The sequence below is a fragment of the Thrips palmi genome, unplaced genomic scaffold, assembly GCF_012932325.1.
Source record: "Thrips palmi isolate BJ-2018 unplaced genomic scaffold, TpBJ-2018v1 HiC_scaffold_2, whole genome shotgun sequence".
Classification (NCBI taxonomy): domain Eukaryota; kingdom Metazoa; phylum Arthropoda; class Insecta; order Thysanoptera; family Thripidae; genus Thrips; species Thrips palmi.
The window spans coordinates 5,345,843-5,369,626 of record NW_023144629.1 but is presented as its reverse complement, the minus strand read 5'-3'; the positions used below and the strand labels follow the sequence as shown (position 1 = coordinate 5,369,626).

Here is a 23,784-nt window from a genome sequence, read left to right as displayed (position 1 = left end):
CGCGGGCGGCTCGCCATCGCTCCGCGTGGTTCCGGTCTACTTCCGGTGCCTCCGCTCAAAAGACCGCCAAAACAAGAACCGTCCGCCCGTGCGTCCGCCGCGACAAGTAGTCCACCACGCCTCGGTCTCTCCTCTCCGTTTTATATAAAAAAGAAGACGCGAGGAACTTCGGCCGTCGACGGGACTTCGGCAATGTAGTGAGACACACTCTTCTTGCTTGACTTCATTGACTCATATCATAGTGAATGTGGGAAATAAAAATATTTGCTGTCTCGTTTGTATGCTGTAAAATGTGCAGGTCTGTATTTTGCTCTTCTCCTTACTGAAACTTCGAAAGGCTTTTCGTAAGTACTCGAAGAGTGGAACATTACCGGCAAGCAGTAGCAAGCAGCACCCGCCACGATTCAAAGTCTCCCGCTCCGCTCCACCTCTCCACTTCCGGTCTCCATCTCCGCCACTAGAATGTCTGCTCGCAGCCAAGAACACAAACAGGCAAGATGGCGCTCTTCCACGGGTTGTGATCGACGGCTGAAAAGTAAATATTGTCATTTTTGCGTCGCTGTCAGTCCGCTGGCGAGTCGTCGAGCAGACCGAGGCGAAACTAGATGCCCAGGATCGCCCACTGAGTCCCGAGTGGCATGGAGAAGGTGCCGGAGCACCCCGCGGTGGAGGACCAGGGCGTGAACGTGAACGTGAGCGAGGACGAGGATGATTCCGAAACTGGTGTGGACAGCCACGAATGGCAGGGGGAGCTCAGCAAATGGACCAATTACATCCACGGCTGGCAGTCGCGGTACGTCGTCCTCAAGGGCGGAACCCTCTCGTACTACAAGTCCAAGAAAGACACGAGCATCGGGTTCAGGGGCTCCATCAGCCTGTTCAAAGCAACCATAAAGGTACTGTTTACTCTGGGACTCTCATCTGTCACAGTCATCTGCTTGGTGCTGTTTACTGTCTCAGTTTGCTCATTGCTTGGTTTCTAAGTTCATTGCGGTTTTATTTGCAGCCCCATGAATTTGATGAAAGCCGCTTTGATGTGTCGGTGAATGACAGCGTGTGGTATTTGCGAGCCGCCTCCCCTGAAGAAAAGGCTCGTTGGGTTGACATTTTAGAGACCTACAAGGTACCTTTTGATAGCATCTTTTTAATAATTCTTCATTTTGATTCTTTCACTGCATCAAATTACCCTTGCTATCTCTGTGTATTTCAGGCCGAGTCTGGGTATGGCAGCGAAAACAGCTTGAAACGACATGGAAGCGCTGTGTCGCTTGCATCAAATACTCTCTCCACAGCTTCTACCAGTAGCTTCAAGAAAGCAAGAGGTATGAGTTTTGGCAGACACTGCAAAGATAAGATTTTTGGAAGACATTATTATTTATTGTTTCTCATTTTATTTGATTTCAGGTCTCAAAGAAAAGCTTTTGGAGTTGGGAACTTTCCGGGACATACTGTGTGGACAGATTGATACATTGCAGAGCTATTTTGATGAATGTGCTCACAATACCAGCACGACTGATGGAGGTGGGAACTGCATATTATGTACTAGTAGTTTACTTTTATTTGCACCTGTCTTCTATTGCTCAAAATTCAAAATTATTTTTTCAGGAAATCCCAATCCAACAGCTAGTCATTCCAAAGCCATTGATTTCAAAGGTGAAGCAATGACTTTCAAAGCAACAACTACAGGGGTCCTAACTACTCTTGAACATTGCTTGGAGATGGTTCGTCAGAGTGAAGACGTATGGCGGAAACGTTTAGAAAGAGAATTAGAACGCCGGCGCCGTCTTGAGGAAAATATTCGTCTTCTTCGATGTCATGGACCGAGGTCCTCTGTGCATGCTGGACCAGACTGTGAGGTAATAAAGAAAATTTTGCTGGTAAACATTGCATTTCTGTGTGACAACCGATGTGGAAGTTAATCACAGATGGGAAAATGGAACTTTGGTTCTCTATTCCATAACTTGGTTCAGGTAAAAGAATGCAGCCAGAATGGCCGTTGTGTTGCATGGCCCCTGCTGTGTGAGGGCGAGGGCTTTGACACCGTCTGTTATCACTAGTTACGGCCGCGTAGGCCCCCGGGTGCCTCTGGCTGCCCTGCTGCCGCCGCTGCCACTGCCACTGCCGCCTTGTCGCCGGACCGACCCGGGCCCGGCCCGGCCCGGCGCTGTTGATAGGACAACAGAGGCAGCCAGGCTGGTGCAGCAAGACTGATGCTGCCTAGATAACCAAGCCCTCCCCTCCCTCCAACCTGCTCCCCTTTTACTTTGACCGCACTCTCTCAGGAAGATAAAGCCCAAGTTTGTACGTACTGACTGCTGATTTTGACAAAAGCCTCAGATTTATAAGATACTGCTTCAGACTCCAAACAGTGTCGTTTCCTGGCAACTGTCCCAGAAGCCTCTGAGGTCCAAAGTTAGAAAATAAAAGCAAATTTCAGGAAAAAGTTATTTGTTTCATCTTGGTTTTAAATGGTTTGTTATTGTTTTGATTCTGTAGGAGGGGCCGCACAGCACAATGAATGAAGATGAATTTTACGATGCCATGGAGACAGGACTGGACAAAATGGAAGAGGAGGTGGAATACAGGCATCGTTTGAAGAAGCAGCACAGTGTATTAGCAGCTGGCACCGGCACCGGAAATAATTCAATATCTTCTGCTCATCATGGACATCACATGTGGCCTGAGGTTGGTGTTTTATAATTTTCATGCAGCTTTAGTTTTTCCTACACTTTTTCTCTCTATAATGTAATCTGTAGTGTCAATTGAGTGTGACCCTTTAAGCACCTGTCACTGGTTTTCAGATTGAGCGAGTCACCATGGAACAGATACACTATGCTAGACTCAGTGTGGAGGATTCTGTAGGTGTGTGGCAACTGTTTGCTGAGGAAGGGGAAATGAAAATGTACCGTCGAGAAGAGGAAGTCAATGGCATGGTTATAGATCCCCTGAAAGCCTGCCATGTTGTGAAAGGTGTGACTGGCCATGAAGTTTGTGAATACTTTTTCAATCCTCAGTATAGGCTGGAGTGGGAAGGTTAGTAATCTGTTGTCCCGTCTGCACAACTGTCACTTAATTAATGTTGTGTCTAATTTTATTGAGGTTCTATTTGCTTTATTATTTTCAGCTACTGTTGAAACAACGACGGTATTGGAAAAAATAGCAGACGACACCCTCCTATTCCTTCAAGTGCATAAACGAATCTGGCCTGCAAGCCAAAGGGATGCCTTATTCTGGTCTCATATGCGACATGTTCCAGATGACAAGGATCAGGATGGTCCTGACATTTGGGTTGTCTGTAATAATTCAGTTGACATTCCTGATCTACCGGTATGTTGTTGAGATGATTGTTTTGAAGTAATAATATTTGTAGAAACAAGGGTTTGTCTTGATTGTTAAATTCTCTATGCTCCTCTCAGGCTAATACTGGCAAATGTGTTCGGTTGTACCTTACTGTGTGCCTCATGTGTCAAACATTTGTTGATCCACCAAAAGATGGTGCAAAGGTTACTCGCAATGATCTGACCTGCAAGATCACGTATTGTTCTGTCGGTATGTATCACTATTTTCTTACCTGTCTCTTGATTTTCTTCTTTTATTCAGAGATTTACATATATGCGTCTCCTATTTTCTAGTTAACCCTGGAGGTTGGGCCCCACCAGCAGTACTTCGAGCTGTGTACAAGCGAGAATACCCCAAATTTTTGAAGCGGTTCACAAATTATGTCATTGATCAGTGCCAAGATAAACCTATCCTCTTTTAAATTTGAAGTAAACTGTATAATATATCCATGCCTAGTGAAGCTGTAAAATGTGCGCTTTGATGATGGTTTTATTATTGTGCACTTATAAAATATCTCATTTTTATTTTGATGTGGTGCTTATGCGCTATGTGAAGGTAATAAAAGTCACTTGGTCATGCCATTTACAACACCTGAGCTGACCAGTTACAAATGACTTTTGTGGAATAGTGATTGCTTTGTCATTTTTGACTAGCATTGTGCCATAACAAACACTTAATTAATATCATTGAAGTTAGTTAGGTCCAAATCAGCTATGTGCTTCTCTTTGTGTTGGCTTTTAGATTAATTAAGTTAGGATCAGAAGCTTTATCTTTATGAAGTTATGACTTTCTCTTGAGATGTTGAATTTTATACCAACCCATTTTTATTTTTGAGTGAATTGCATTATGCTTTGGCTTTTCTCTGTTGGATGCAGTGGTTAATATTTTATGTCTTGAGATTGAGCATTGTTGTTGTACTGACAAGTTACCTTTTGTCTTTGTCCAAATTATGTTGCACTTAATTTCATACTCCAGCAATTTTTAACTTAAATTAAACTTTTGTTCACTATTTAACTTGTATCAAACGCATAATTTTCATTTAAATGAATTCTTATTTTATGAGGATCTTTACAATTGTAGCTACTTTTACTGATCTGATACTTGTTTTGAAATACTTGCGGGGCGGTCATAATTCTCATCTTACTTCACTATGGGTAACAGCAATGACTGTGATAAAACATTCTTGTTGTGTGATTCTTTTTTTAAAAACTAAAATAACAATTTACATTTACTTAACATACCCTTCCCTCTTTGTCTCTAAGGATTGTTGAACATGGAAGCCTGTGTTAATGAAACATTTTCTGATTGATGATATGTATAATGTGTGAATATTTTGACTTAAAGTAGTGAACAATGTTTGATTTTAGTTTTGTGAAGACGGGATCAATATTGAACATCCCGACTCTAATAGACTTGTAGCTTTGTTTGTTTTGTTGGAAAATTTTCCGTGTCCCTTGGGTTGATATCATTTTTGGTGCTATTTTCCTCAATTTAGGGCTCAAAGTCTGAGCGGGAACTGTGAGACTGCCCAATGCTAGATATTTGTTTTCAAGTCACTCTTTTTTGATTTGGAGCAAGTGCTGGCTAGAAGCCTGGGGGTATGAATTTTCTTTTTCTCCTTTCAAAATTTTTAAGACTTACAAGCTATTCATCATAATGTTCTGAAAGTAGTAACACTCAGATATTTCCTGTTGAACCCAGTTTTACTTTTGGGGTGGGTGGGTGGGTGGGGGAGGCTTGAATTAATTGAACTTAGATCTAAATCTGTCCACACAACTTTTTGTGCTGATAAACTGCCTTTGCCTGTGTATCATTGTTGTTGCTTCATGTGTAACATTAAACCTTTTACAATATTTCAAGTGGTATTCTCTGCTCTCAAGCCACAATAGTTTAAAATACTCTAATGTTTGACTGCAAGCATCACTATGCTTTATATATGTATGTATCTACACTGTGCAAACATTCCATGGTGTTTTATTTTTATTTAATCCTTTGAGAATGTAATTTCCCTTATGAGCCAAAGAGCCAAGATTTCTGTGTATTGTATAGCCCTTGCACTCAGTCTTTCTGATAAATACAAATGACTCGATGGTTTTCCTTTTGGCATTTTAAAGTTGGCTGTTGACTCCATCAAAGTAAAATCACATTGTTAATGTAAATTTTAAGCCTGGGCTTCTGACTTGAATTTTTATTGTAAATTTTGTAAATTTTCTTCTCTTTGTGAAGATTTGAAATGATGTATCTACGTCTTTATTTTCATTTAGTAAAAATATGTTGCTGTAACTTACAATTTGTACTTCAGAGTCACACTTTGCTTTCCAACTGACTGTTTTCATTACTCTTGTTAGATTTAAACTGATGTTGTGTTTTCCTTTTGTTTTTGAAAATGTGAGTACTAACAAGCATTGTTTTCTTGTTACCTTTGCTCATTTTTCTTGATCTATAAGTCCTTCTTACAGATCTCATCTTATGAGCATCTCCAATATTTGGCACTTCATTACAGATTGTACTGCTTTTTAGAAACTGTTGAGTGTTTCTATTATAAATATTGAATATTATATCTATAAGAGCTCACAAGCCCTGGTATACATGCATATGCATACTTGCCTGTATATTAGGGCTTGTATCACATTGTATTTAAGGTTACTTCACACAATTTGCTAACAATGGTACCTACTGTGGCATTTCTTATTGGGTTTCATTCTTATTTGAGTTTTCATTAAACATTCATTGCTGCTTTCAATACTCTCACAAATATCTTTGCTAGTCGCGGGAATAGTTCGCCGATTTTTTTTTTTTATTTGCTTAAGATGATGATACAAAACTATGATAAATGTGGCTTTTTGCACCTAGTGTGCGTTGGGGCTTCTGTATCATGGGTCACACTATGTGATGATAATCATTAATGATAATTGGATAATTGGGAATTTTTCGTCTGTGAGGCCTTGGCGCAGTGTCTGCTTCGACCTCAACCATTCGAGCGTCTGGCAAACGTCATTACCAACTTTTGTGATAAGAAAAATATTGAAAGTAACAGTGTGTGTAGATCTCTGGAGATGCCTATCATATTCTTTGCTTTGCCTTTGTGTTGTTACTGTTGTTGTTGAAAATCTGAACAGGGTTCTGTATTCTTGTAAAAATCATATGTATATTGTACAGCAATTTATTATCATTATTATTATTTTATTTGGTTACCTGTGTTGCAGTGCATGGGCAATGAATACATCTATATATATATCTATACCCACCAGTCGTTTATTTGACCAATCACTGACCCATTTCCTGCTATGGGGGCCGCCTGCTCGCTATCTGACTGGGGAATGACCTGTGACCGTCTAGCAGCCCCGCCACCCCCGCCGCTGTGCGTGGTCTACGTAGTAGGTACACCTGCCCTTCTTATTGTACACGCGGCTTGCTCGAGGCAGATGCAGCAATCAGGGTCGGCCTGTCGGGCTGGCGGCCTGCAGTTCCATTACGCTGCACGCGGGGTACGCGGGACACAGCTGCGCTCCGCCAGCCCTGCCTGCCTGCCTGGACTGGCCGAGCTGGATTGGCCTCCCCGCCCGAGCAGCCGGTCCTGCACGGACTACCCGCCGTTTTCGGGCCCATTGTCGTTTGTCGTGCGAGACATGAGCGGGTAGTGACGTCATCGAGGCCCTGCCCGCCGTCCCCGCACTGGTCTCGTGTTTTGGGTACTTTGGCCCCTCCGCTCCGGAGCCGGCGCGGCGCGCCCTACGCCGCCAGGGAAGTGGTTCTCGCTGGTCGGGCGGTGCGAGTGTGCGGTGCGTCTGGTCTGCATTACCCGGACAGTCGCCAGTCACCGACCCCGGACGCAACGCCTGGATGGAGGCTGTGTTCGGCCCGGGCGCCAAGCGCTGCAAGCTCTCCATCGAGGAGGCCGGCGTGCGGACCCAGAAGGCCCAGGAGCTCGGCGGTCACGGCCGCGACGAGGAGTCCGTCAACATGACGGCGTGCCCCGGGCGCGTCCTGCTGCAGCACGCTGGTGCCATCGCAGGTGAGGCCAAGAGTCGCTTTCGTCGCGCTGTCTCTCTCGCACTCGCAGGACGTGCCGTCTAGGTGCGAGAGAGACAAAGGCCTTCTTGTTCTCCGCAGCCGCCAACGCGGGCACCATGGTGGGGCTGGCCTTGGGGTGGAGCGCGGCCGCCCTGGAGGTGCTGCACGGCGCGCAGGGCTTCCCCGTCACGCTGGAGCAGTGGTCCTGGGTGTCCTCGCTCATGCCCATCGGGGCCGCCGTCGGCGCCATGCCCGCCGGCAGGCTGGTGCAGTCCCTGGGCAGGAAGGCCGTCATCCTGGGCCTGGGGCCCGTCACCCTGGCCGCCTGGCTGCTGCACCTCTGGGCCTCGTCGGTAAGCGAAGCGAGGGCGCCGTCGAGGAATCCGTCGTGCAAGGGCGGATCCAGAGGGGGGGCAAAGGACATTCCCCCTTGTGCCCTAGGCACCCCTCCACTGCAAGTCCGCTGTCCGCCTGTAGGTGTGGATGCTGTACGCGGGCAGGCTGCTGCTGGGCGCCGCCGTCGGGGCCGCCATCGTGGCCGCCCCCATCTTCGTGGCCGAGATGGCGCAGCCCGCCATCCGCGGCGCCCTCAGCACCTACTTCCAGATCCTGCTGTGCGTCGGCATCCTGGCCGTGTACGCCTGCGGCAAGTTTGTGAGTAGGGCCCACTGGTAACGAATTTGAACCCGACTTGTTCCTTGATTCACCTTCGCTTGATTTGCATCGTGCAGCTGCCGATATGGTGGCTGAACGTGTGCTGCCTTTCCACCTCCGTGCTGCACGTGCTGGGCTTCGCCTGGTTCCCGGACACGCCGCGCTGGTACCTGCTGCGCGGCCGCCCCGAGGACGCCAGGAAGGCCATGCTCTTCTACCGCGGCCCGCACTACGACGTGGACGCCGAGCTCCAGCAGGTCCGTGAGGGCATCAAAGCCTCGGCCAGGCCGGCCAAAACGCCCAACGGCCGGCCCCGCTGGGATTCGAACCTCAACCACCCGTCGTCCGGGTCGGAGAGCGAGCCGCTCCTCGGCCTGAAGGGCGAGAGCCCGGCCCGGGACGGTTGGCGGGCCCTGGCCTCCCCCATCGCCAGGAAGACGATGGGCATCTGCCTCGTACTCGTCGTGCTGCAGCAGATCACCGGCGTCAACGCCATCACCTTCTACACCACGCAGTTGTTCCAGGTGAGTGGGGGGAGGGGGTAAGGGGGACTCGCTGGCTCTTGCTAATCTTGTTGTTGCGCAGGGGGTCGGCGGCTTGGACGCCTACTCGGCCAGCATCGTGGTGGCGAGCGTGGAGGTGGTGGCCACGCTCGTGTCCATGTACCTGGTGGACCGCGTCGGCCGGCGCGTGCTGCTGCTCGTCACGGGGGCCTTCATGGCGGCCTGCACGGGGCTGCTGGGGCTCTTCTTCTACCTGCAGGAGGGCCTGCACCGCGACATGGCCGCCGTCTCCTGGACGCCGGTGATCCTCGTCAGCGTCTACATGTTCATGTTCGCCTGCGGCTGGGGCCCCGTCACGTGGGTGTTCGTCGGCGAGGTGTTCCCGGACAACGTCAAGGGCCTGGCCACGGGGCTGTCCAGCACCACGGTGTGGCTCTTCGCCTTCCTCGTCACCAAGTTCTACCCCGGCCTGGCCCTCGCGCTGGGCAACTTCGCCTGCTACTGGGCCTTCTTCGCGCTCTGCGTGGCCGCCTGCCTCTTCGTCGCCCTGGTCATGCCGGAGACCAAGGGCAAGTCCTTGGACGAAATCCAGGCACTTCTCTGACCGTCTGCCGTTCTGTTTGTTGTTATTCAAGTTATCTGTGATTAAAATGCAAGCCGTCCCGCCGAAACTTTTGCAATCTACTTTCTCGACAGCATTTCCATGGCCTACAAAAATTCGCGCCTCTCGAGCTTGGGAAGCGGACACATGTTTTGTAACAACACCAACCTACACGAAAGAACAGTATCAATGTAAGGTCGACGATGGCCACAATTTCGACGTTCCTCTCCAAGTTTTCAACAAAAATTCTAACAAAAAAGATTATTTCAACTCATGCGCCTGAAAAACAGTGATAGAATAAACATTTGCTTGGCCTCGTTTTCGCCGTCGTTGTGACCAGACTGGACCGATGTGTTGTCGGGCAACTTGGCAACGCCGCAAAGTCCGGGTTACATTCGCGTCCGCAACGACGCGAGAGCGCAGCACCGTCGCCCCCAGATAGCGTGCGACGGAGCACCGCCATTTCAAAAGGTGGCTGTTTCTTCGTTATTAATGTACTTTCGTTAGATTCTATACTATGTTTGTCTGTGACTTATCTCTACGGAGCTAGGTCCTGACCCAATGAGCGTGATTTTAGCAATTCTAATTTGTAAATTAATATTTAGCCACTTTTCCCTCCTCCCGTGTCAGCGCTTTGGGGCAACGCCACACGCCACGGGGCATGGCGCGGACCGACAACATGCCGACTAGGGTGGTCTGGACGTTCTTTCTCATCTTGCCATTAGAAAGGCACTGATACAAGACAGCGTTTTCTACACCCAGCGCATTTATTTTGAAGTCACACCCATTTATTCACTTAAAGCGCAATATACGAATAAAAGCACAAATCTGGCCAAACAGGAATCCAATTGAAACCGCTGCTCGTCGCCGCTATGTTTAGTTCCAGTCAGCACCAGAGTCTCTGACTTGTTGCGACGCGAATCAGTGGGCGCGGGTAACGGCTCTGCTTTGCTTTGCCTAACCCTCGCTAACAATGTAAACAGCGCACCGTGACGGGAAAGGTGGCTGGGAAAAGCTAAGGGTCCCTCGTTTTTTTTATCCCCCGGGTTCCCGGTTGTTCGGTTTTGTTTTGTACCGTGGTCGCTGTTACCGTCCCAGCTAAAAAGTGTTTTCTACTACCCCTACAATGGTTTATCGAGGTTGGAAGGCGTATATTTATTGACAGGTGATTTGAATGTTATTTAGCAGCAACCTAGTCGTTTGGATCGGAGTGCGCCTCACGATTCACGAGCGCTTCCATCGGTTTCGGATCAGCAGCTCCAAATAATTTTAAGGAGCTGCATTGATCCATATATCACTGCTAAAACAAAGAAAAAATGAAAGGAAAAAAACACAAAGAAACAGTTACATTTTAAAACCACATAACATATCATTCGTATTTCTTTGCTTTAGTCATGCTAGATGCTTCAACTTGTTGGCTCGAAATCAAGCAGCACAAACTACACGCTTCCTATTTTCTACTGGAGCAAGATACCTTGTTTAACTTCAGCAGATGGGAATGTGCATATCGCTTTTATATCCAGTGAGATGACCATGGAGTGAAGTATTTTCTCACGAAGTGTCCCTCATCTTTAAAAAGTATTTTCTCACAAAGTGCCCCTCATCTTTAAAAAAGAATGTTCCTCATGTAACCCCAGATTCGTTGTGTCCTTTTTAATACTTTAAATCTCGGTGTGGCATGAGTTCGTTGTTTTGTTCACCTTGTGGTTTACTATACCAGGGTAGTTTCTGAATACTTGGTAGTGTGGTGTTGGATTTATCTTTAGTCTTTGAGGTACATCTAATGCCTGTGTGGCAGTTAAACTTCTTTATTGTTGAACTACTCTATCAGTATTTAAGTGTTGTTAATGGTAAGTAACTATTGCTTATATTTAAAATCTAGAAAGAACACAGCTCTTCTTTGGCTCTTTTCTAGTGGTAGCAGGATTAAGGATACTGGTTGGTAAGTGGATCTGTGTACATGAATTGTTGTCGAACAAGAAATGTACTGTGGGTTATCTACAAGGCTTACTAAAATATAGGTTTCCAAAGTGATAATTAGGCTCAGATTTGAAGAGGATCTGACAAGAAGATTCTGTATTAATCTCTAAGTAGGCTTGTCTCAGCTGGATGATAAGTTAAATACCCAATGGAAATTGACTTCTGTGTTTCCTTCGTTCTTCAAAACCTAATGTATCTTGTTCAACATATTATTTTTTGTCAATAAAAGTATTGATGAAGAAAGTAAGAGCATGGTTGGGCTTAAATGCCAATGAACGGTAAGACCTTAAACTCAAAGATTTTTTTCTAAAAGCTTAAACAGCAGGAATTAAAATTGAGAGCCGTTTTAGCATTTTTATTTCTTGATGCAGACTGTTATGGTGACTGTATTGTACGAGTTCTTTAAGCCTTAATCATGGTCATCTCAAATTCTTACATATTTGCCTTTCTTGTTTCAATTACAATTATTAATTAATGTAAATCTTAACTGCTTTTTAATTTACCTCGTGAAGCAACTTGTTTTATGTTGGTTTTTTAAAATTTATATCTTAATAAGTATTCAAGTTGTGGGTTGTTCCTCTGGCAATGTAAAATATAGATCTAAGTTATGCTGAAGTGAAGAAGTTGATCTGAACTTTCCTTTCTTGATTTGTTTGTTTGCAGTGTGATTGAGAGAGTTCACTTCATCTGGATCACCATGAGTCTTCACTAGTGTATTCATCTCGCATACCTTATCAAAATGGAGGGATATTTCAATGTGTCCGGTTCAAACAATGCTTTTGATGATTTTGATATTGAGGGAAAGAAATCATTTGACATGGTTGAAAAGAAAAACACGAATTTTAATCACAAAGTACGACCTATGCAGCTTATTGTTGAATCCAAGCAGAATTTTCATCTAGCATTTTGTAATATTGCACCAATTTTTTTTTCTTGACTGATTTCAGCCTAAGGGTGATTTAAATGACAAGGAGCGCCTTCTGAATATAAAAGTGGATCTTGACAATGGTGCTATTGGCTATGTATTCACTGTGGTTGGCACAGGGTATAATGCCCAGTGGAAGTGCCATGTGTGTGACATGGTGTTCATGGGAATCAAGAATTTGTTGTTCCATGAAAGAAGCATGAACCATTCATCACTCATGCAGTCTTCTAAACATCATGCCACTCAGTTCTTAAAAGTGGAGATGAAAGGTCAATATATGGGCGTAGAGAAAAGTTTATATTTTTAAAATGATGATTTCAACAGCCGTAAACATTACCCTATTTTTTCTCCAATGCAGAAGGAGAACCAGCTCCTCCTGGGGTGGATGAAGATGAGGAACCAGAGCCTCCGCCACCGACCAACATCCAGCCCATGCTGGATGATTTCAAATCCACACCTTTGATTGGTCTTGAGTATGTTGTTGAACTAAGTGATGCCTATGAAAAGGAATCCACCTATGTTTGCATGCTGTGTGACAAAAGAGGGGACCCTAGGACTGTAATGGCACATTTAGTGAGCTACATGCATCGCCTTAAGTATTTGGTGAGAGGATTATTGTGTGATCGTGAAGTGGAATTTTTGATGCTCTGTACGGCAGTTAAATTTTATGGGCCTCTTTTCACCTTCAGGAACGGCACTTTCCAATCACATATAATGCCATCAATTCTTTGCCAAAAACTATGGGTGCAAGGAAAGGTCTGTCTGAAATTGTTCTTCGAATTTCTACTGAAATGGAAGAAAAGTTGGGAAGACTGCGTCCTATTGCAACAGATGCAAGACACTTTGATGACAATCGGTTCAACTTGATGTGCACCATCAACAAGAGCAAACATTTCATGTAAGTATAACAAAAAAAGCCCATTCCAATGGGCATTGGCTGTAGTGCCCTGATTTCTGTTCTTATCAAACATTTTTGGTTCTAATGTCTTAATTTTTTTAATTTTCAGTGAAACTCCTGATAATACATTTGTGCACCTTGTGGACCGTGAGCTTTTGACAGCTGCTGCTGCCACCAAGATCGTTATCAGTAAATAGCAATGTTCTTTTTATCTAATATTAATTTCATTTGTTTAGCTGTTCCATGTACAGAAATAAGAAAGGATTTTTGTCTTGTGTTACCTTTAGAAATACCTCCAGAGATTCAATCTGCAAAAGCCGCCGAAAAGCCGAAGCAACAGCCACAGAAAGGTCCTCAAAAAGGTCAAGGAAATGGCCCTCAGAAAGGTCCAGAAACGGGCCCTCAGAAAAGTCCAGAAAAAGGTCCTGAGAAAGGTCCAGAGAAAGGGCCAGAAAAAGACAAGAAAGAGGAGGATGATGAAATTGAGTTTCAAGGGTAGGCAGATCACATGCACAGTTTTCACTAAATATGGTTTCCCCTTGAGGCATTTTAATTTCCGCATCCAACAAATTTCAGGGCGTTTATCAAAGGTACACGTGTTCCCTTAACTCGTCAACTTCGTGTTCGTAAATTATCGACAGAGGCAGAAGATAAAAATACTGCAGCTGGAAGCAAACCTGATGTGAAAGATGGTAAGGAGTAAATTAATTGTTTGTTTGTTTTCAAGACAAAAACTTTGTGAAATGTTGTGGTTTTTGAATTTTTTTGTTATGTATAAATATTGTTGATATCAAGCCAAGTCATTTGAATATCCGACTCTTTCTTCATCAGTGGCAGGAATTAAGAAAGAAGATGATGCTAGATCAATGTGCTCGCTCTCATCCATATCAAGTGCAAGTTCAAGTCTCAGCCCAAAAGACTCTCGGTCTAGGAGAAGAAGTTCTTTATCTCGTTCAAGATCGCGATCAAGGTCCGGTTCCCGCGCACGACGTAGAAGACGCTCAAGATCTAGATCTCGCTCTAAGGGGAGATACAGGCGCTCAAGGTCAAGGTAGGTCTAAAATATTACCTATTGAGTGTTGGCATTTTCTTTACCTTTTTCTCATTGAACTTAAGCTTTTTTTCAATTTATTAGGTCCCTGTCGAGAGGTAGGCGCTCGCGGTCGCCTTATGGAAGGCGTCGAGCTAGAAGTCCTCGTAACAACTACAAAAGAGAGGATGACAAAAAGCGCAGTAAAGATAGGCAAGTTGTCTGACAGTGTGATGGGTGTCACTGACTGTCTTGTAGTAATGTGTCCTTGAACCTCAGTTTCATTACATGTACCCCATCTCTTACCACTATTTGTTCCTCTCAGGGTGGAAGATGACCTGCAGCAAGAGAAAGTCAGGTGGGAGAAGTTCCGTGAGGAAGTAGCTATTGTTGAAAAGGAGATGCTTGAGATCCTCTCTCAGCATGAAAAGAATCCGGAGAAACATCCCAAGTACCCGGAGGAATGGAAACTGTTCTGGAACAAGCGCTACAAGGTAAAGTGGCCTAGTTTCCAGGAGGGGTTTGAGGCTTGTGGTGCAGCAGCCTTGACACCTTGCTGAACCGCCTTGTTGTTGCAGGAGCTGCAGGTGCTCGGCAAGGACCCGAACAAGCACGACTTCAAGCCCGAGTGGATCGAGTTCTGGAACCGGCGCATGCGGGAGCTCCACGAGATGGACTTTACGAAGCGGCGCGAAGAGCTGCGCGAGAAGCTGGGGCTGCCGGCCGACGAGGCCAAGCCGCACTTCAACCGCCGCAAGAAGTTCATCCGCGACGGCCCGGACGGCCCCACGCCGGGGAAGGCCCGCTCGCGCTCGCCCAGCCCCTGGGAAGAGGGCCATGCGGGCCACGGCGGCCACGCTCAGGGCGCGGGCCAGGGCTTCGGCCACCCGCGGGACCGCGAGCGCGAGCGTGAGCTGAGGAACCGCGACCGCGAGCGCGAGCTGGACCGCGACTTCCCCTACCGCGGCGGCGTGCCGCCACCACGCCAGGACTGGCGCGAGCGGCCCACCTCCATCAACGTGCTGCGCATCCTCACGGCGCTGGAGCAGCAGCTGGGCTCGCTGGGGCCGCGCGTCAACGGCGTGCTGTCCGAGGCCATCGCCCTGGAGAAGCAGGCGCACGGCAACTCGGACGCGCTGCTCCGCGACACGAACGTGGTGGTGCTCTTCGAGACCGTCAAGGAGAAGTTCAAGGGGCAGCTGCTGGCCGGCATCGTGGAGCGCAACATGGTGGCCGCCACGCGCAACGCCATCAACGCCGTGTCCGACCTGCTGTACTACGCGCCCTCCCTCCTGGAGAACATCCCCAGGCTGACCCCGCCCAAGGTGGAGCCCACCGTGATCCACGTGCCCACGCCCGCCGTGCCGACCGTGGCGCCCAAGCTCCCCGTGGCCCCCAAGCCCGCCGTCGCCAAGGTGTCCCCCGCCCCCGACCCCGTGACCGTCCCCGGCGTGGGCGACGTGGACAGGATGGCCATCGCCAAGGAGATCGCCACCGCGCTGGTCATGCAGGGCAAGACGGACGTGTCCCAGGAGGAGCTGGAGCAGCTGGTGAACGCCGTGGTGGGCATGGCCCAGGCCAAGGCCCAGGAGGCCGCCCCCGCCCCCGCAGCGGCCCTGGCCCCCGCCCCCGCCCCCGCGGCCCCCGCCCCCGTCGCGCCTGTCGCGGCCGCAGCCCCACTGCCGGCCCCCGCGGCCCCGCTGGCGGCAGCCCCTGCCCCTGTGAGTGTGCCGGCGCCGCGCGAGGCCCCCGTCGTGGCCGCGAAGCAGGTGGGTACGGTTGGCTGCCGGCCTCCTGTCTGGTCAGTGGCGAGTGTTTGTCACGCTCTGTGACAAACTCTGCTCTGTCGGTGGAGGTTGGTCCAGTCATTTTATCGTTTCCCTGCTTCGCAAGGGAGTTGGTCATTAACGGGTGCTCTGTTATCTTTCGATTTAAATCAAATTTCCTCATTGATAATTTGGTTTTCTTTTATCTATTGCAGCAAGTTCCTGAGATAACTGGCCTGCAGCTGCTGATGTCCGCTTATAATGCAGATGAATCGAAAAACACAACTGTAGCATCGCAGGAGAAATCTAGTGCATCATCAGCGAAAAAAGTAGACCTTTTCAGTTTAGATAGTTTAGTTCCACAACCGCCTGCTAGGAATAAGTCCCCTAGCAAGTCGGCTGCTGAGACTGCTGCTCAAGCAGTGGATGCTTTTGTTGATGAGTTAACAGAGACGGATCTGAGGCTTCTACTGCAGAGCTTTAAGGATTTACCTTTGGATGAACAGCATGGTTTAATTAGGTATCTTAAAAAGTTGGAAGCAACAGACCCTGTCAGAGTGGAAAAGTTGCGCAAGTATGTTAACTTAGGATCTGCTCCTGCGGCTCCTGCCTCAACAGTAGTACCAGCTGAGAAGCTTCAAGCACTCGCCAAAGTAGGTCAGTCCGGAAGGCTGTCACCATTTTCATCAAGACATCAAAGTCGCAACCCAACCCAGTCGGAACCAAAGAGACCGGCATTGAAATTGGATTCGGATTCAGACGATGACTACAGTTTTGATGATGTGTGCAAGGCTGCTAAGAAGAAAGTTTCTGAACAAGAAGCTGCTGAGGCTGAGAAGCGAAAGATTGTGGAGGAAAGAGAAGAAGAGAAAAGAAGACAAGAACAAGAAATAATGAACAAAAGGATTCAAGAAGAGAAAGCCAAAGCAGAGCAGGCCATTAAAGAGCTGGAAGATAGAGAAAGAGAACAGAGGCGAATAGTGAAAGAAAAGGAAAGGCAAGAACGAGAAATTGCAATGTCCATGGGAGCCGCCAACTGGAATGCCCTCAATTCAAATAATTCAAGTGTACCTGGGCAAAATCCTTCAATACCTCCACCTCCTGTTCCTCCCTCCGTTCCCCCTCCAAACATGCAAAATGTTTTTGGTGCTGGTTTTGGGGATATGTCCATGGGAAATTTCAATGGAGCAAACTCATTTTATCCAGGTACTTTCAACAACCAGTATCAACAAGGGGATGGTTTTGACCAACAAGCTAGATTTTATCCAAACCAACAGAACAATGCCAACATGTACCAACAGGGGGGTCAGTATAATTCTCAGCCAGGATTCCAAGCGTTTGGTAATAACCCCATGTACCCACCTGCATCACAACCAGGGTACAATGGTGGGTATGGCAATCAGTACCATTATTGACGTGATTTACAGATGAGTTGACTTTGAGAAGAGTTATGGGAAAGTGTGATATGGAAAGACTTCTTGGATGGCATGACCCACAGGGAGCACAATTATTTTTTATTTTCATTTTTGCTGCTAAATTGCGTGAGGTCGTTTTAGCAATTTAACATGAAGCCATTATTCATTTCTTAATCTGGATTGGGATATCAGCACAGTGTATAATTATTTTTGAACTTATTTATTGTTTTAAGTTCTGTCATGTATTGAACTGGTATACTGAACTAAAAATATTTTTAGGATGTGTTGTGATGACATGCTCAGAGGTTAAGGTGATGCAAGATTTGGTAGCTAGCGTGAAATACTTGTTTAGTTAAACCAAATGTAGCATGGATTTTATGGCTTTTCAATTGTGTGTTGTTTCAGAACCTCATTTTAATCAATATTCTTTTTCTTTCTGTTGAACTCTTAATTTAACAGGCCCAAATTGGTAGGAATTTTTTTTTGTTCTATTTTTTGCCACTACATGTAACTGCCAAAGTCACATGAATCTCTTTCAACCAAATGAAATTATGATGACAGAATGGTATCCAAATGGCGTTTTCAAGTTTCATGCGTTACTATTTGCTGTTTTTTTTTCACATTCCTTGTAAATATTGTAATTATTAGTTTATAATGATATTAATAAATTTCATTCAATTTCGTGGATTAAATTAGAGTTGAATCACTTCCATGATAAGCAGTGTTTTCTTTCCCTTGAAAGAATTAATTTATGTTTCAACTAGCAATCATATTAGTTGTGACTCATGCTGTTTCTTTTCCAGGAATCATCATCATGGTATACTTGTTCTTTTTTTGATTTGTGATATTTCAGGCTCAGGCTGCATGGTAAGACTACAAGAAGACTAACAGAAGACCCAAAGAAATGTGTCTTTTTATGATGTAACTTTTCACAAAGCTGTGTTCATACTACACTAGAAATGTGAAGCACTGTAATGTTAATCTTAATGACATCAAATAAAGATTGGTTTACTGAACCCCTTTTGTTCATGACTGTTATTAACAATACATAAAAATATAAAAGAAACGCTCAGCTAACTACTATGTCCGTCTGCAAAATTAAGAAAGGTCACATTCGCATTAAAACTTACAAGGAACAAGGAAATTATGAATTTAATGGACTGTCTTGCCGCTCAAAAGTTAATCATTTATTTGAAGGTCTGTTTTTGCCCTTTCATCTGAATGCTTACATAATACAAAGCCACGAAAGAAATCTGTCATTCTAATATGAACACCTGATACTTATTCTGGCATAGAAACGCTTCAGAACCAGTAAACCAGCCAGATGTCTCTCGACACGTGGTGTGGGGGCTATACTCGCTGAGGCAGGCAGCCAGCCGATGAGGAAACGACTCAAAAAGTCATAAGGCGTTTCATTGTGGTGTTGCAGGGACCTGCCTTGGTGCCGGTTGACCCGCCATGCCCCCGTCCCTTGGCTGGCCCCCACCCATCCACCGGGTTGAAGTGAAGGAAGTCATCGATTCGGAGTCCTGAGCTGTCCTCGTTGCCAACAACCACCACCGCCGCTGCGCCGCTCCCGACGCCACGCGCCGATGCAGTCAACTGGTAAGAATTGGAGACAGTTAAGAATCCACTGGGTGAGAGGAAATAGCACAAGGTGGTGTTGGTCAAGCGCCTTGTAGGTAGGCCACCCATCGTGCACCGCCTTCTAAATTCAGCGTCCCCTGTCCCCAGAAGCAATCAGTTGTGGAGATAGGCTTACCAGGTGTTCCTTTTTGTTCTTTACCGTCATTTTTTATTTCAAATTTCGAACAAGAACGGGAAGTGAACGCAACGCCGCAGTGCCCGATGGGCTGCCTACCCCTGAGGCGCTCCAGGGGACTCTGTTCCTGCAGCGATGCTGGAACGCATTTTGCCACTGGCACTTCTGCAAATTACTTCCCGCCTTTGAAGAGAAACCAATATCTGGCCTGTGAAAATAATAACGCTCGTACTCCGGTAAACAGGCCGAAGGCCCATTGTGGGCTGGGGGCAAGTCGAGCCTACCGCGGACTGAGAGTCATTCTCGTCGCTCTGTCTCTCTCGCACTCATGGGGCGTCCCGTGTTGGTGCGAGAGAGACGGAGCGACGAGAGCGACTCTCGGAATCAGGCTGCAGGCAAGCAGTGATTGATCTGTTCTTTGGTTTGTTTGCAGAGGGAGGCAGGACCCCTGGTCGTCCTGGTCATCCAGCCGGTCCCGGTTCTCAGCAGCACGCTGGGCGAGGCCGTCGACGACGCGGCCTCCACCACCACCACCACGAGCGAGATGGAACAAGCTGCACTAGTTGTCGGTCGTTCTTAAAGAAATAAAGGCACATTTCCCGGACTACTTGTTCTCATTTTGACCTCTTCCCTATATCACATTGACAACAAGTTGCCCTGAACAACAAGAGAGAGGCAAAGAAAGACAGGAAATGAAGCTAAACTCATGGAATAGTCAATCCGTCGCACTTTGACGTTGTTGACGCGCGCACACCGCACCGCTGTGTGTAGTGTAGGGGGCAGACTCCGGGCAAACAACCCCACATCCACGTTCGCCACCAAACCGCCCCGAGTTTCGGAAAAGAGGGAAGGATTTGGAGGGGAGGGGGAAGGGTCCCACTTTGAGCTGTGTTCAGTTACATCGCTGGGGGGCTTGAGGACTCGGTATTAGTTGATAGTTGTCGGTCTTGTCAGGGCCCGACCAGGCCAGGGCCGCCAGGCCGGGGCTCAGGGCAAGAGAGTTAAACACAAGCGGGGTGGGAGTGGCACTGGGTCCGAGATAGAGCTGATTGTAGCTCCTCCGTTGGCCTGTTTATCGGAGGACAGCACACTGATTCCGAGGGACGTTTTCGTCGCTCTGGCTCTCTCGCGCTCATGCGGCGTCTCGTACTGGTGCGAGAGAGACAGAGCGGCGGATTTGCAGACAGCGATGCAGAATTTCCCCGAGCCCGGGGCAGTCCGTCCCACTCCACTGCAAGGCCCCGGCCCCGGCAAAGCGCGCCGTGCGGTGCGGGACTGCCCTGGACCGCCGCCGCGCCACCAGGCCTAACCTAACCTCGTCGGCAGACCGATTCCGAGACATGTGTCACACCGCCACCACCGTGTCGCTACTCCGCGTGCGAGAGACTCCGAGCGCCGCCGGCCTAAGCGGCCGCCTCCGCGCGTGGGGTATCGCCGGGGTTCTTTCGCGCGCTTGAATCGTCATGATTTAAGCGCCCTGTCTCTCTCGCACTCACGGGGCGTGCCGTGCCCTTGGCAAAACTGAGCAACGCCGCCTCTGGCGGTCGCAGCCCGCAGGCCCTTGGGGACGGATTGCAGGCTTGCAGTGGAGGGCGTTATCTTTATCCGTTAGTTGGGTCCCTGCAGCTTCGCCGCCTCTGCCTGCCTCTGCCTGTGTCTCTACCCCCTTCCGCCGCCACCGCGCGCGCTGGCGAATCAGCCCAGCTCATCAATTGGTCCATTGACACCGGGGGGGGGGGGCAGCGGCAACAACGGGACGCAGCAACAGCAATGCCGGTCTTTGTGCCCGCGGCTCACTTAGCTCGCTGTCTATGGAGTCCTCATCCTAGATGCACAGGGAGAGGGGGGGGGGAGCAAACGCCTCGGAAGTGTGAGTGTGACTAGGGGGTCAAAACAGAAGCATTGCCGGCCGCGTGCCTTGCAAGTGCCTTGCATTGCCTTGGTGGGGATGAAATCATGGAATCATGCCCCACAATCGTCTTAATTAAATTCCGGGGCAGTTTATTGACGTCCATAAACAGGGGCCGGGCAACACGGCTCTCTCTCTCTCTCTCTCTCTCTCTCTCTCTCTCTCTCTCTCTCTCTCTCTCTCTCTCTCTCACTCACTCACTCACTCACTCACTCACGACAGGCCGAGGGTAGGCAACCCAACGGACGACTGCGGACTGCGGTCGCCCGCGCCGTGCGTCCGTCCGTCCACTGTCCGTTTGTTTGTTTGTCTGTCCGTCGGTCTGTCCGCCCGTCCGTCTCATTCCGTATGGCTGTGCTGCCCCTGCCTTTTCAATTTGCTCATGAGAGGGGAAGAAATATAATGGAGTTAGAGAAGTGGCAGCGGCAAGAGAGAAGAGGGTCTCCGTGGCACGACTGGCGCGGCGGGGCGCGGCGGCGTCGGCCTTCTGCATGCGCGCACGTGTGTGTGTGTGTGTGTGTATGTATGTATGTGTGTGTGTGTGTGTGTGTGTGTGTGTGTGTGTGTGTGTGTGTCTGGACGGGTATGCATGGCGCTGCTTGAGCCGGGGAAAGGCGGATTCTTGGTCGGTTTGGAAAAGGGGGGCGGGGGAAGGGGGGTTGGGTGCTGGCTGGCGGATGTGAATGGCTTCGGGGCAAGCCTGGGCAAGCCTGGGCAAGCCCACTCCTTTTCGGCCTTTCGGCCAGGGACTCTCTGACTGACTCTCAGACTGACTCTCAGACTGACTCTCAGACTGATTCTCAGACTGACTCTCAGACGCCGCGGAAGTTGAGACGGGGAGCGCCTACTTAAGTGTACAGTCGCGGAAATGGAAAAATAAAAAAAGGGTCACCTCGCAGCAGCAAAGGCCTATGTGTGGGGGAATCGCATGTGTGGGATGAAACTTGGAAAACACTTCGCTATTTCTATTTTTTTTTCTTTTCGCAGAGTAGCTTTAGGTCTGTCGCACGCGCTAAGTTCGGCGATGATGATGACGCCATTGCCGTTGCCGGGGGTGTGAGCCCGGCGCGGGGCGGGGCGGGGCGGGGCGGGGTTGAGGAAAAGTTCTCGCCCCTTTGGCCGGCTATTACACATTCATAGTCATGGCGTGAGTTTGCGCGGGCCGTCACAGATGGCGCTTCCGTCGTGGACGGGAAAAGGAACCGAGGGGGGGAGGGGAGGGGGGAGGGGGTCGAGTGCGGGGTTCCGTGTGGTTTGCCGACTTGGTCGGACCCAGCCAGCCGCCAGCCAGCCAGCCAGCCAGCCAGGCAGCCACTCTCCGCCAACAATTCGGCACTCTCCGGCTCCTGGCAGCTCCTAGCAGTGGAGCGGAGCGCCTGGCGCGCAGGCCGGCCCGCCGCACGCCGCTGCCGCCGGGTTGCCTACCCGCCGGTTCGCAGGCGCTACGCGGAGAAAGCACAAATTGGCTCAAATTCCACTCAGATGGACACAATTTTCTGTCGGAATTTCTGTTAGAATAGGGAGCAGTCTGCTGCTGCCGCTTACAATCTCCGTTGTTTTCCCCGCTCTTTGCAGCAGAAATGCAGACTGGTCCCCAACCTTGACACACACTGGCACTGGTAGTGGACGGCGTGCAGTCTGTCTCTCTCGCACTGCCGGGCCGTGTCACGTTGCGGCCGTGCGTTGCCGTGGCCTGCCCCCACCCCACCGCCACCCTCGCCGCCGCGCGCGCCGTGCCGGCAGACTGATTCCGCGCGGGAGGCCTCTCTCTGTCTCTCTCGCGCTCGCCGGGCGCGCCGCACGGGTGCGAGAGAGACAGAAGACACCCCGCCCGTCCGGACCCGCCCCTCTCAGGATGGACTTTCTCATGCACGCGCGGATCGCGATATTAGGAGCCCAGCGGCCCAGCCCCATCTCGCTGAGGCACTGCGGCAGGCCGGCCCAGCCAGCCGCCCTCTACAGTGTACACCCTCGCCCGGTCCGGACGCGGAAGTAGGCGCGCCTTCATTTCGGGATCGTCACCAAAAGGATTCATCGAGTAGGCAACAATCTTTCAGAAGAAAAAAAAAATAGACGTTGAACCTTGGACCGACTTGTCACCACACCATCACTTTATCCGCGGGTGCTACACTGTTTTTCAGTTAGTTCTGCCCGAAGCAAAAAAAAAAAGAAAAAAAAATACCCATCATGCCGGTATTTGAACCACTGGGTTTCGGTTCGACGTGACGCGCCTCAACGAGCACGGCCACGCAGTGCACTGAGAACGCGCTGTGAAAGGTGGCGACAAGTCCAGTCACCTGCACGGCGGGGTAAGTCCGCGGAGCGTGGACCCGACCGGGCCGACGGGCCGACCGCCGGCGGGTAGGACTCGGGTACGGTGCGGGGAAAGGGAGGGGGGGGGAGGGCTGGGGAGGGCAAGGCTCATGTCTCGCGGCCATGGGGTGTAGGCTTGGGCTCCGTAAGGGAGCAAGGGAGTGTGAACAGTGATAAGATGCAAGACTCGCAGCCCCTCCCCTCACACACTCTGGCACACACGCGTGGGGGAGGGGGAGGGGGATTCGGCGGTACCACAGAGGCTAACAACTCGGGTACAGCTATCAAACGGGGGCAGGACCCAGGCCCAGGCCCAGCAGACTGATTCCGAGAGTCGTTTTCGGCGCTCTGTCTCTCTCGCACCCACACGGGACGCCCCGTGAGCGCGAGAGAGACAGAACGACCACTCTCGGAGTCAGTCTGGTGGCCGGGGAGGGTACAGCGGTACAGCGGCTCGCGGTCCCATTGCCAGGGGGCCTCGGGGGCACTCTCTCGCACTCGTGTGGCGTTCCGATGGGTGCGAGAGGACGGAGCGACGAAGGCGACGACTCTCGGAATGAGTCTTGCTGCATCGCCGTGCACGGCTCTGCATTCGGTCATCTTCGGCTGCTCGCGGCGCGGCCGCCCCTACGGCCGGGGCCCTACGGCCGGGGCCCTACACCGCGCATGCGCCGG

General features: G+C 49.4%; 3 protein-coding genes across 3 annotated transcripts; all 3 read left to right on the top strand.

The window, feature by feature from the left end:
• Nucleotides 1-460: 460 nt before the first annotated feature.
• On the top strand, nt 461-5,048 carry LOC117647598 (ceramide transfer protein). Its single transcript, XM_034389436.1, has 10 exons — nt 461-896; nt 1,007-1,123; nt 1,211-1,322; nt 1,405-1,521; nt 1,606-1,856; nt 2,497-2,685; nt 2,802-3,033; nt 3,125-3,327; nt 3,417-3,549; nt 3,633-5,048. The coding sequence occupies exons 1-10, from the start codon at nt 639-641 to the stop codon at nt 3,758-3,760; spliced, it is 1,740 nt and encodes a 579-aa protein (XP_034245327.1). The 5' UTR covers nt 461-638; the 3' UTR covers nt 3,761-5,048.
• A 2,305-nt stretch (nt 5,049-7,353) lies between these two features.
• On the top strand, nt 7,354-9,173 carry LOC117647600 (facilitated trehalose transporter Tret1-like). The gene is made up of 4 exons (XM_034389438.1): nt 7,354-7,706; nt 7,831-8,007; nt 8,085-8,531; nt 8,593-9,173. The coding sequence occupies exons 1-4, from the start codon at nt 7,470-7,472 to the stop codon at nt 9,112-9,114; spliced, it is 1,383 nt and encodes a 460-aa protein (XP_034245329.1). The 5' UTR covers nt 7,354-7,469; the 3' UTR covers nt 9,115-9,173.
• A 1,003-nt stretch (nt 9,174-10,176) lies between these two features.
• On the top strand, nt 10,177-18,141 carry LOC117647414 (uncharacterized protein CG7065-like). Its single transcript, XM_034389142.1, has 12 exons — nt 10,177-11,944; nt 12,039-12,285; nt 12,375-12,619; nt 12,706-12,914; nt 13,024-13,103; nt 13,202-13,409; nt 13,491-13,606; nt 13,746-13,965; nt 14,050-14,157; nt 14,270-14,438; nt 14,523-15,527; nt 15,671-18,141. Exons 1-12 carry the CDS (start codon nt 11,831-11,833, stop codon nt 17,123-17,125), a joined length of 4,176 nt encoding a protein of 1,391 aa, XP_034245033.1. The 5' UTR covers nt 10,177-11,830; the 3' UTR covers nt 17,126-18,141.
• The last annotated feature ends 5,643 nt before the right edge of the window (nt 18,142-23,784 follow it).

Coding starts and splice junctions, on each gene's coding strand:
- LOC117647414 (XM_034389142.1), top strand. CDS start 11,831: ATGGAGGGATATTTCAATGTGTCCGGTTCAAACAATGCTTTTGATGAT. Junction 13,104..13,201: donor TGCCACCAAGATCGTTATCA/GTAAATAGCAAT, acceptor TGTTACCTTTAG/AAATACCTCCAGAGATTCAA. Junction 13,410..13,490: donor GATGAAATTGAGTTTCAAGG/GTAGGCAGATCA, acceptor AACAAATTTCAG/GGCGTTTATCAAAGGTACAC.
- LOC117647598 (XM_034389436.1), top strand. CDS start 639: ATGGAGAAGGTGCCGGAGCACCCCGCGGTGGAGGACCAGGGCGTGAAC. Junction 1,857..2,496: donor ATGCTGGACCAGACTGTGAG/GTAATAAAGAAA, acceptor TTGATTCTGTAG/GAGGGGCCGCACAGCACAAT. Junction 2,686..2,801: donor GACATCACATGTGGCCTGAG/GTTGGTGTTTTA, acceptor ACTGGTTTTCAG/ATTGAGCGAGTCACCATGGA.
- LOC117647600 (XM_034389438.1), top strand. CDS start 7,470: ATGGTGGGGCTGGCCTTGGGGTGGAGCGCGGCCGCCCTGGAGGTGCTG. Junction 7,707..7,830: donor TGCACCTCTGGGCCTCGTCG/GTAAGCGAAGCG, acceptor GTCCGCCTGTAG/GTGTGGATGCTGTACGCGGG. Junction 8,532..8,592: donor ACACCACGCAGTTGTTCCAG/GTGAGTGGGGGG, acceptor GTTGTTGCGCAG/GGGGTCGGCGGCTTGGACGC.